The sequence below is a fragment of the Cygnus atratus genome, chromosome 2 (assembly GCF_013377495.2).
Source record: "Cygnus atratus isolate AKBS03 ecotype Queensland, Australia chromosome 2, CAtr_DNAZoo_HiC_assembly, whole genome shotgun sequence".
NCBI classification, from domain to species: domain Eukaryota; kingdom Metazoa; phylum Chordata; class Aves; order Anseriformes; family Anatidae; genus Cygnus; species Cygnus atratus.
The window spans coordinates 76,662,021-76,674,158 of NC_066363.1; the positions used below are offsets into that span (position 1 = coordinate 76,662,021).

At 36.6% G+C, this 12,138-nt stretch overlaps 1 protein-coding gene across 2 annotated transcripts in view; it reads right to left on the minus strand.

Annotated features, from left to right (window-relative positions):
* Positions 1-7,899: 7,899 nt before the first annotated feature.
* CDH9 (cadherin 9) overlaps positions 7,900-12,138 on the minus strand; it is a 71,446-nt gene continuing 67,207 nt past the window's right edge. For both annotated transcript variants that reach the window (XM_035561666.2, XM_035561667.1), the window contains 3 exons: positions 11,569-11,686; positions 11,233-11,484; positions 7,900-8,381 (listed from right to left, as the gene is read on the minus strand). In XM_035561666.2, the coding sequence (XP_035417559.2) occupies positions 7,900-8,381; positions 11,233-11,484; positions 11,569-11,686 (852 nt within the window). The remainder of the gene's footprint in view (positions 8,382-11,232; positions 11,485-11,568; positions 11,687-12,138) is intronic.

Below are 12,138 nucleotides of genomic sequence, written 5' to 3' on the forward strand. Positions count from 1 at the left end.
AGCTGAAGATGGCAGCATATGTGTTAGCAAGTGGGGAAGATCTTAACTCCATTTGGCTCTTGCTCCAGATTCTTTGTATGGTGCTGTGCTGCCTGGTTTCCATTCTGTATCCTAATCTGAGCGTTAGCTGAAGCAGACAGAGCCCTTCACTTGCACAGGGGATTGTGTTGAAGAGCCTCTTCACGCCTTGTTTTTTCTCCGCATCACTGCTGAGTGCTGGACAGGCTTTTTCGTGAAGATTTGTCATTAAATTACCAATCTGACATTTCTGGGGGAAAAGCATCTTTTTTTTTTCAGCAATCAAAATATAACATCTCATCAAGAGATCAAATGGAAAGGCATGGAAGGAGTCCTTTATAATAAAAAAATAACTCAAGGAGTGGCGGCCAGCTGATGTTGGGTACTACAACATGGTATTCTTCCACTATCTGCCCCTTCTGTCCTACTGTCATCTGTTTTAAATTGAAGATTAATTTTTGGGTTAAAACTACTCTGCCAAATCTGGACATGTTGCTGTAGTTTTTAGGGAATGTCTCCTTTTCACTTTGTACCTGGAATTGATGGCCTCTTTAATTCTCCGTTCTTGAAGAAGCAATCTCTGAAAAGCACCTCAACTGCTCCTACAGCTAACTTGGACATCACTCAGAAACACATGCTTGTCCAAAGCACAACCTTAATTTGGAAAGAATGCACAACTCTAGGTATTCCATGGAACATCATCTTCTTTTAAGATGTCTGAAGTTCTTGGAGCAGTAAAAGCTCTATTAAAAACAAAATTTCTCATCAGTTTAAGCAGTGAGAGTACATAAACTAAAGCCTCCTAAATAGCAACCTATCCTTCTCAAGGCAGTGTAGCATGTGATGAGAAGAGCAGGCTTCTGCTCCTGTCTCCACTACTGTCCTGCTGGGTGTCCTTGGGGAAACTGGTGCACAAACAAGTGCTTTTCCTACCTGTAAAATGGTGATAATGATACTGAAATTCTTTGTAAAAAGCTTTAAAAACTAGGGATGAAAAGCATTATATAAGAAGCAAGTATTATTATCATTGCTCCTAGCAACTAGCAGCCTGCTTCCTGACAGCCATAAGAGCAATTCTCAAGTGCCAAAAATCCCAGCCCTGATTTCCTTCTCCTCGTTTTTACTCATGAAACTCTAGCTTTCACCTCTTCTTCCAGTAGTAAGTGCCATATATGTACTTATGCGGTACAGTGTCTGGGATGGTCCTTCTACCTCTTGATGCTGGAAGGGAGGGAGGGCTGCAAGGACCCTGGACTGTATTTTTAAAATATATATATATATTTTGATTCCGTACCGCTTCAAAGATATCCTTTCACTAATCTAAAAGATAATAAACTGTTGCTAATGTGGTCTAAATGTCTGTCAGTAACTCCAAAAGTAAATTGAAGGACAGAACTACAAGCAGTGAATAGAGTTATACTCATTTTACTTCCACAAAAAAAAAAAAAAAATAAAAATCTGTTTGCACAGGCTTCCTTTGTACAGCTTGTCATTCCCCTGTGAGAAGTGAAGGGAGAAATGCTTGGCACACTGACTCTAAAAGCAAATGCTTTTTAAAATTATAGAGTTCATTCCAAACTTGATGAAGGTATATTAATATGTGTTATGACAGAAGCTGTGTCAAATTCCATAGTAAAATGAGCAAAATCAGGAATATGCTCATATTTTAAATCATGGAACTGCAATTAAAATGTATTTCTTGCTAAACAGTGCACACTAGCAAGAGGAATAAAACCACTGAAGTTGTGACAAGACACTATCACTTCTTGGGCTTTTAGTGGTGATCTGAAATTTTTTAAAAGGTATTCTAATGAATTTTTCTGGAGTGGGTGAAGGTGTTGCAGAGTGCTTTGCTTTGAATGGGGATGGCAGAGGGTGGGGAGTAAAAGCAAAGAATGTTCCTGGATCTCCTCTCTTTCAGAGTTCCCTGTGACAGCCAGTGGGCTGATTACACATTCACTTTCTCTGCAGAAATAATATCAACACGATTTCTTTGGAAGGCAAGAGGAATGATATTCACAGCCCTCTTTCTGCATTTCTCTTTATGTGAGGTCTTAACAGAAATGCAAAATCACAAATTTGGAAGTGTTTTTTAAGTAAAATTCAGGCCAGATCCCTCCAAGTTTGAATTATGATTCATGAGCTGGAGCTGAACTGAAGTGTAAAATATATCTTCTAAGAACAGGCTACTGTAAAATCAGATTATTTTATGCATTTTGGTGTGAAAATAGTTTAATGTGTCTTGTATTCTGCCATGAGCTTATTCTCTGTGATGAGCACCACAGTTTGAGTAGAAGTGGCACTTACTGTCTATTGGCTAACCCTACAAATTATAGATTCACTTTTATACATACATATATATTATACACCTACACATATAGATATACACAGACAGTCGTGTATACGAAGAAACATCCATGTTACATTCTCTGAATTTATTTCTTCCCCATACATCTTCCAACAGCAGAGGCAAAAATGTTTGACTTCCCCATTCTGCTTCTTTCTTTCTTTCTTTCTTTCTTTCTTTCTTTCTTTCTTTCTTTCTTTCTTTCTTTCTTTCTTTCTCTTTCTTTCTCCCTTTCCTTTCCTTTCCTTTCCTTTCCTTTCCTTTCCTTTCCTTTCCTTTCCTTTCCTTTCCTTTCCTTTCCTTTCCTTTCCTTTCCTTTCCTTTCCTTTCCTTTCCTTTCCTTTCCTTTCCTTTCCTTTCCTTTCCTTTCCTTTCCTTTCCTTTCCTTTCCTTTCCTTTCCTTTCCTTTCCTTTCCTTCCTCTCCTCTCCTCTCCTCTCCTCTCCTCTCCTCTCCTCTCCTCTCCTCTCCTCTCCTCTCCTCTCCTCTCCTCTCCTCTCCTCTCCTCTCCTCTCCTCTCCTCTCCTCTCCTCTCCTCTCCTCTCCTCTCCTCTCCTCTCCTCTCCTTTCCTTTCCTTTCCTTTCCTTTCCTTTCCTTTCCTTTCCTTTCCTTTCCTTTCCTTTCCTTTCCTTTCCTTTCCTTTCCTTTCCTTTCCTTTCCTTTCCTTTCCTTTCCTTTCCTTTCCTTTCCTTTCCTTTCCTTTCCTTCTTTTTTTTTTCTTTTCCCTTTTTCCCTGGAACTACTCGAGTTCATCAACAAATTGCATTCTAAAGCACTAATAATGTAATAATTCTCCAATATGCAATGACCCAAATGCCTGTCTGTTCTTTCTGTCTGCTTAGCACAAGTGAGGAGTGAACTGTTAAATGTGACTTTAAAATACAAGATTCATTGTGAATTAGACCATTAGCTGTTGAAATGACTTCAGTAGAAAAGAATATGATAATGCCTTAAGCACCAATGCATAAGAAAACTACTAAAGACTGTACTAAAGACAGGTTTTAGATATGTTTTCTATGTGACTATTCTATTCTGAAAACAGCCATATCATGTAACAATTAGAAATTTTAGGCATGTTTATGTATGGTGGTAGTTACTGTTAGATTGCTTAACCTGACATAATGAGGAGTTTGTTTCGATATTTTGCTGAAAGGTGTAACCCTCTGTGGAAAATCATCTCCACCATTCTTTATTGTTTTTTTTTTTTTTTAATTTATATATTACTGGTAAGGGAGTTTATCAGGATATTTTCAGAACTTGAAGAGAATGTTACAAAATTCAAAGTGAAAAGAAAATACGTAAATATTACAAAACAAGACTTTCATTGTATGTTCATCTTTTTTCATCTTTCAAAATAAAAAAAATAGATTAAAATTTTTTTTTTCTTGGAACATTCTTTCAGTTGGATTCATACTATTGAATATGGCTGTCACTGGTTCCACTTTATAACATGTAATCAAAAAGGCAAATAAATAAATAAAATAATAAAATAAAATAAAATAAAATAAAATAATAAAATAAAATAAATAAAATAAAAAACTCAGTGCATGTAAACAGATAAAAATGGTACACAGCACAATGGAAATATTACAGTACTTTCCACTGTGAATTCAAATGCTTCTTTTGTGACATGTCAAGTATTTACTATGTTGTTTCAGATGTAAGAGGAAGAGAAGATCCATTAAAAAAAAAAAGTATAAAAGAAAAAAATAGTTTCTGCAGCACATTTGAATAAGCCAAGACCACAACATAACTACCAGTTAGGCACATCAGGTGATAAACTAGCCAGTTAGTCTTAGTCATTTTAAGAATGCTTGAAATTTTTAGCAATTTTGAGAAATGGCTTGTTTTGCTACATCAACTATGTGAAATTCTGTGAGCTGTAGATGTATGTAGGTCATCCTTTAAACATATAATGCTTTAAGTGGTACAGGGTTCTTGTGCTCAATCCTGAAATAATGGGAAAGCATTGGAAAGTACAAGTATTATTCCATTGCTGAAAACAAAGGCTAAAAAATCTCTCTCTTTGCTTTAGTGGCAATAACTCATGGGATGGAAAATCAGGAGTGAGAGAAGGAGGTGCTAGTGCTTTATTATTATTATTATTATTATTATTATTATTATTATCATAGAATCATAGAAACACAAGGAAACACAAGGAAACACAAGGTTGGAAAGGACCTAAAGGACCTACAAGATTGTCTAGTCCAACCATCCATGATCTTAGGTAATTTGTGCTTTTCTCAAAGTACCACAGTAGAACAACAAAATAATGACATTGAGGACATGCCTCTACCAGAGACATTTTTAATTCTCAATCATAGAATTATAGAATATTCTGAGTTGGAAGGGACCCACAGGAATCGAGTCCAACTCTTGGCTTCACATATCATTGCCCAAACACCAAACCATATGTCTGAGAGTGTTGTCCAAATGCTTCTTCAACTCTGGTAGGTTCGGTTCCTTGACTACTTCCCACTTCCCTAGGCAACCTGTTCCAGTGCTCAGCCACCTTCTCAGTGAAGAACCTTTTCCTAACATCCAGCCTGAACCTCCCCTGTCACAGCTCCATACCATTCCTTCAGGTGCATTTGCTGTCACCAGAGAGCAGAGCGCAGCACCTGCCCCTCCGCCCCCCTCATGAGGAAGCTGTAAGTCACCTTAAGGTCTACCCTCAGCCTCCTCTTTAGGCTGAACAAACCAAGCAACTTCAGCCACTCCTCATACATCTTGCCCTCTAGACCCTTCACCATCTTAATAGCTCTCCTTTGGGTACTCCCTAACAATTTTATGTCCTTTTTATACTGTGGTGCCCAGAACTGCACACAGTACTCGAGGTGAGGCTGCACCGGCGCAGAGCTGGTGCATCTGGGGAGAGATGCATTTTTATTTTCCTCTTTCCTGACATTCTACCTCACTATGTAATATTCACATTTCTGATGACAACTTACAAAATTACTAATAGATTTCCATTTAGTCCAATCTACTGTATTTGTCACTGGAGTTGAAGTTTGAGTTTACAACTTCTTTAAATCAAGGAAGTATTTCCTAAATTCTTGTTTTGATTTTATTTTATTTTTTTCCCCAGTCATTTCTCTTCAGGGAAATAGTTGCTTTATTATACACCACCATCCTTCAATCCTATGTTAAGGCAGTGCCTTAAATTTATTAAAATAACACTGATAGACTAATGTATTTCTGTGTACTTCCTCTTTGCCAGCAACATTAAACATATATTCTGAAAGTCTTTTGTTTTCATCTCCAAAAGACACAAAAAAGAAGTATACATTATTATACCATCAAGCTTTAAACTGTCTTGTTTACATCACATCCATGTACAAGGCTGCCACACAGCTGAAGGTTATTTTGACTTTTTTCTGTCATTAATATTATGTGCATTCAACTTAGCACTGCAGACTTGACATGCCGCTCACAATGAGCTGTCCAAGTGCTAGCTTGGATTTCGCTGTTCCCCTGACCTTAACCACCCCCAAAAGGGGTTCAGTGTCAAAAAACTTGAGATGCATCGTTAGAACTAGCAGAGGAATGTGTTAGAGGGATAAAATAAATAACAATAAAGAGATATTTTTGAGAAGCTGTCTGAAAGCCAACATGATAGAGAGGAAAAAATAGAGAGGGAGGAAGGTGTTCCTACATCTGTCTGAAATAACCTTGTGTGTAACCTATTAACATTTTGGTAAGAAAATAGTGCCTCAGTAGTCCACATTACATTCTCTTTTGGATAAAAGTGGTAAAAATGAGTACTGTAGAGTTAACTACATAGATAAAATATAAATATTAAAGAATTTTTAAGTCCTCTGTCCCAGACTCCAGCTCATCTTGGGTGGGATTATTTCTTTTGTCAAAGTTTGAGCATTTGTGGAATGCCAAATATTATTTCATGCTTTCAAATATAAAAGGTACGTTTACGAAAAAAATGTAGTTTTTCAAGTATTACAAATTATCCTAATGAACAAGTGCTATGTGTTTGCAATATTTTCCAGGGACTTCTGACAGAATTAATTTGAGAAGATATCTTAAGTTCTTTTCTGAATAAAAAAATCTGAAAAATAACTAAGTAATTTGGGGAAAACCTTAAAAATGATTATTTTGTACTTCTATATGCATATAGGTTCCCCTAAAAATGGATGGCAGTGCTATGTACATTATGCATCCTGTATTGTTAATTTCTTTGATTATATTTCATATTTTTTTAAAACATAAACTTCAAAACTCTCAGTTTGATCACAGGTGATCCAGGTAAGTTCCTCCTATCCTGTGTTGGAAAGAAAAATGTTCATAACGTGAAAGCTGAGACAGGAAATAGATTTGAAACATAAATGCCTACTAGATCATTGTAATTAACATTTTAAAATATGTGCAAATGTAGATACTTCATTGAAGGAAGAGAACACTATCAAATTTAATAAAATATTAGATAGATTTTGTTTTTATTACGTGGCTTGCTTTGATTTAGAAAGAAGCTATTAATGACAGAAGTCTGATTTGCCTAATTGCCTCAAAACCCCCAAATAATTTTGGAATACAATAGACTTCCTCTGCATATTGATGTTTGGTTAATTATTCAACATTTTTAAAAAGTTTCTTTTAAAATGGTTTTCATGTCTACCAGAATAAACCTTCATGGTTCCTTAAATCCTCAAGTCTATATCAGCTAAATCCAGTCACGGATCACCCATTCAAACAAGGTAGTTGTGGAGCAGTTTAACAACAAAACTATATTCTTATGCCATATAGTAATACACATTGCAAGTCAGATGGCATTTATTTATAATCACATTTTCAAAATCATTTCTCTCTTTTTTTTTTTTTCTACACTGCATTCCCATTACAGAGCACTCTCTCCATATTGTTCTTGCATGGTACATTTCAAGCACTAATCCATTATAAGAAGATTCATCTAAAAATCAAGTATCGCACAAAAATTTCCTAGTGTTCAGAAAGATTGGACAACTTCTGGTTAACAAAGTAAAAGAGTAAATAGTATTTTTATAAATACTAATTTATTTAATAAAAATACAAAAATATAAATATACATATATAAAAATATCATGATGAGTCAACACACAGACATTCTTTAACTCAATAAATATGGCAGTAATATTAATCTTTTTTGAAGTATAATTTTGAGATTATATTACAGTGTGGGTGTAAAATGTCCCAGATAGAAAGGTAAAGCAAAGCACTTAAAATAATAATAATAATAATAAAAAATCCATCTATCTCATTATTAAAGGCACAAAAAGCCTTTTATTGTGTTTTCATTGTAAATGAAAACCTTTCCTCAGAGGTTTCTAGGCAGACAGGGTGAATTATAGATTTAAAAAAAAAATCTAAATCACTCATATTCATTTATGTTGACTTATTATTTAAGCAAACCCTTACTAAGACAACACCTATTTTTTGAAAAAAAAAAAAAAAAATCCCAAATAAGAGAGAATAGGCCACTTTATCTAGTAACATAGACATGAATTCCACTAACACCTATCAGGTCACAGATTACTTTCTCAGTCTCAGTCACTGTCCTCTCCACCATACATGTCTGCTAGTTTTTTAAACCGAGGTCCCCAGTCACTGAGGTAATCATAGTCTTGGTTGCCATCTGTGGTAAGTGATTCCAGGCTGCTGAGTGAATTTGCTATGGAATCATTTCCTTCATAAGCATAGGTTGCTAGTGAATCATAAGGAGGGGCAGCTGGATCTGAATCATTTTCCTTTAGCCTTCGATGAATAAAATCTTGCACATCAATATTTTCCCAAAGAGGTGTAGTGCGTCTTATCTGAAATATAGTTTCTGGTATGACATCTCTTCTTATCTTACTTTCCTCCCTTGCTTCTGGATTTCTGAGTGTGCCAATGTCAAAAGCTTGGGTGTCTTCTTCCCCACCCCCTTCATCATTGTAGGTCACAATGTTGTCCCGAACATCATCCTTTGAGATGATCAAAGGTTCTTTCTTCTTCTGTCTCTTGAGGGCTGCAAACAAGACAACTAACACTGAAAAGAAACAAAGGGTGAATGAAGAAATGCAGAGTTAGAAATGAAATAAGTGAGCTATATTTTGCATTGTCTGTTGTTCTTGCTTGGAATGCTTCAAGAGTGGTATTTTTAGTAAATAGGTACAAAAGCTATCTATCTCTAAGTTGAAGTTAATAAGGGAAAATATTAATGTTTTATAGCAGCCAAAAATATTTGCTTTTTTAAACTTACGGAAGCAATGATTAAAATATTCTATGTTTGATAAAGATATAAATGTTATTATTAGGCTGAAATTGAGAAGCAGAGAATGTCTTAAAATATGTCATCCTACAAGTAATTGACTTCAATTTTACTTTTGTGAAGTATTGTCTTCCTGGCAGTCACTAAGGGTAATTTTATCAAAAGTAGCTGAGTCTTCTAAGCAAAAGTAATTCACCCTCTTGAAAGCTGGTGATTTAGGTATTCCTAAGTGTCTAATTCACTACTGAAAATGGGATCTACAGGTTCTTCTGAAAATAAGAACCCGAAAACCTTCAGCTATCAATATTATTGAAAAAACTGTTTTTGGCTTCAGTGACTGCAGGAATTGAAATCCAGTCTCTGTTACTAACTGTTTCTTCTTAAAAGCATGAGCCCCCCTAATTTAAGAAATGATAGTTGAATAACTCTTCCTTTTGGAGAGGTAAGGATTGACACTAAGCTGAACCGTTACAGAGGGAGATGAAAAACTAAAGTTAAGCTTTACAAATACATTCTGCTGCTTAAATGCTATTGATTTCAGTAGGAATTCAATGCTTAAATGCATTTAAAAATTTGACCCTTGACCTAGTATCTGGAGTAAATAGGAGAGGCCAACAAGATCATCTGTCAATGAGGCATAACACTGGATGCCAAGCCACACTTAAAGGCATTAGAGCAGTGTTGAGCACTTGTGTTGAGCCTTAGGAGCAAAGTTTTTTACTCTAAATTATTTGAGTGCTGGTGAATAAAAAGAATGGACATATTGAGGGTAGAGAGGGGAACAAAGATCTTCCACATGTCATGGTACAATGCTGTGAAGGTAAAGGCTGTTCTGTTTGTGATTCTTTATGTGTACAAGAGCCATTCTTTTCAAGTTTTTTAGTGCTAGACAAGTAATAGTCCACTTTATTAGTGGACTATTTATTAGTCCAATTTACTAAATTCATATAAAAGAGAAGGGCAGCTGTGAGGGCAGATCACTAAAATGTTATTATGAAGAAATGTCTTTCACAGCTGGGTACTTAATGTCTCTCTCCTGTTCTGGACATGGTGACACTAGTATACTCTCCTAGAATATGTCTTGCTGAACAGCAATTAAATAAAACACCAAAAGCCACACAAATTTTAAACTCAAAATTTTGTTTAGCCACATTTCATTTATGTTACTCTGGCTTCAGCTATATATCTAAGTAGAGCAGGGTCTTTGACCCTGGGGCCATGAGACACAGAGTATTCACACTTGTTTTGCACAGCACTGCTCCATGAGGCTGTTCTGATTCTCACGTGGTATTCTTATGGTCCTAAGGAAAAATTATGATTTTTTTTGTTTGTTTGTTTTTAGTTGAACGTTACTTTACTAAAGCACTGCAGCCCATCAGAATGATATTTTCATAGTGAGAGAGCAAGAGTGTGTTTCATGGTACATATTTCATACTCTGTGTTTTGGCATGGGAAGAGGCTTTGAAGATTCAGAGCCCACTGACAAGAACTGTGCAAAGTGGACAGCCAGATCTGGCAGAGCTTGAATCATACTGCCTCCTGGGAGTGGTGGCCTGCAAGTTGTCCTGTTCATTCGCACTATGCTTGGGCAATGTCCTGGGGAACCAAAGCTGGCTTAGGCTGAAACCAGGACAGCAGTGGTGCTCAAACCTGAGCAGTACGGACAATCAGCTTGTCAGAGCTCAGGTACTCTCTCTTCCATATAGCCACAGCCCCTGTGGCCCTCTGAATATTTGCTGGAGGTAGCCTGAATCCAGTTGATCTTGCTAGTAATCTAGCTGATAGAAAATATGTGTTCCTTAGAGTTATATAAACTGACAGATGTACAGGTGTCACTTTCCCTTTAGCAAGCTGTGTTGGCCAAGATGGGTGGGAAGAGAAGGAGGTCTGTCACAGAGTTTGACTGGAAAGTGGAGAAGATAGCCCTTTTAAGGAGGCACTTCTCTGGTAAGCAAAACATACGAGTTGCAGTTTTTATGCTTTTAAAACCAGGTTATGAGCTAGCATTTATTCTAGTTCCTTCACATATCCCCTCATTTCTTTAATGTTTCAGCTCTGCAACCACCCACCTAACTTCTGTGCTTAAACTTTATTTAATCATCTGTACTCCTTACCGCTTGCAAAAATTGAATGGTCCTCTTCTATACTTTTGAGCTAAATATTTCCTGAGTATAAAAACTACAAATCATTCATGATTAAATAGTTGGTATAACTGATTTTTTTTTTTAAATCATGGAGAAAAATATCATTCTGTTTCAGGAATACGATTTTAAAAGTCCGGGGTTTAAATGAAGATGTATTTATAATGTAAAATATTAGTATCTAAAATTAAACCTAAATTTTCAAGTTTATTTCACCATTTCACCTAAATAACACTGATAGCCCCCCCCCCCCTTTTTTTTGCACATTCTTATGAATAGAAATGACAACAGCCCACAGTAATCTCTTTCCCAGTCTCCCACCTCCTCACCCATCTTAGAACACAGTTCTTACAAAAGAAAAAAAGTATTGTATTAGGTATGAAATATTGCTCTACAGGGTCATGTGAATAAGGGGTGAAGAATGCCAGAGGTCTAGAATCAACAACCCCTTTGCCTCATCAGTCAAACAACTCATGACAGTTACATACCCAGCAGGATGATGATGCAGAGGAAAATGGCAACCAGTGCCCCTGTGCTGAGGCCAGCAGGGAGGAGCAGGGCCTCTGCATTACAGGACTGCATGTTTCCTCGACTGTCACAGGCACATACACGTATGGTCAGCGTGCCAGTGCTGCTCTGGATTGGGTAGTCATTGTCAAATATTATGACCGGCAGGAGATAGGTACTTGTCTTACTACGGCTATATCCATTTCTTCTAGTCATAATTCCTGCTGTGTTATCTAGAATGGAAATGCAGAATAAATATTACAGGATGAATCTTTATGTGGTCTTGGGGTGGGGGACTGGCACTGGTCAACAGTTACCTTTGTTGTCTGCAATGGAGAAGTTTGGATCAACAGCAAATTCTGGCACCAACTCGAAAAAAAATTTGTGTCCTCGAGGAGGCTCATCTTTGTCAACTGCACTCACAGTCTGTATCAGCTATAAAGAAAACAGCATTTCATGGTATGCTTTGTTGTTGTTGTTTGTTTGTTTTAGAGATCTTGCTTGTTTTACATAAACTCTCTGCTTTACATGTCCAGTGAAAATCTGACAAATCTCTATAAGAAGACAAAAAGTGATGTCCTAAGCCAAACGTTCCCCACATAAACACAGGAGATTATCCAGTAAACAAATTGTTGTTTTGTTGTTTAAACACATAACAGAAAATGAAAAAAAGGCCAGTCTTCACTGCAAGACAGCCGTCTGCTTTGATTTGTACTCAGTACCTTGCAGTGGTACAGAAACAATTGCCCTTCTGAATAAGCCATAAACCTCCTGTGGCCTCATATAGCTATGACACAGAGTAGTGTGTAAACCAGTTGTTAAGTGGGTCTAATTCCCAGTCCACCTTATCTGCTCCTGGCAATAAAATGGAGTACTGCACTGGCAGG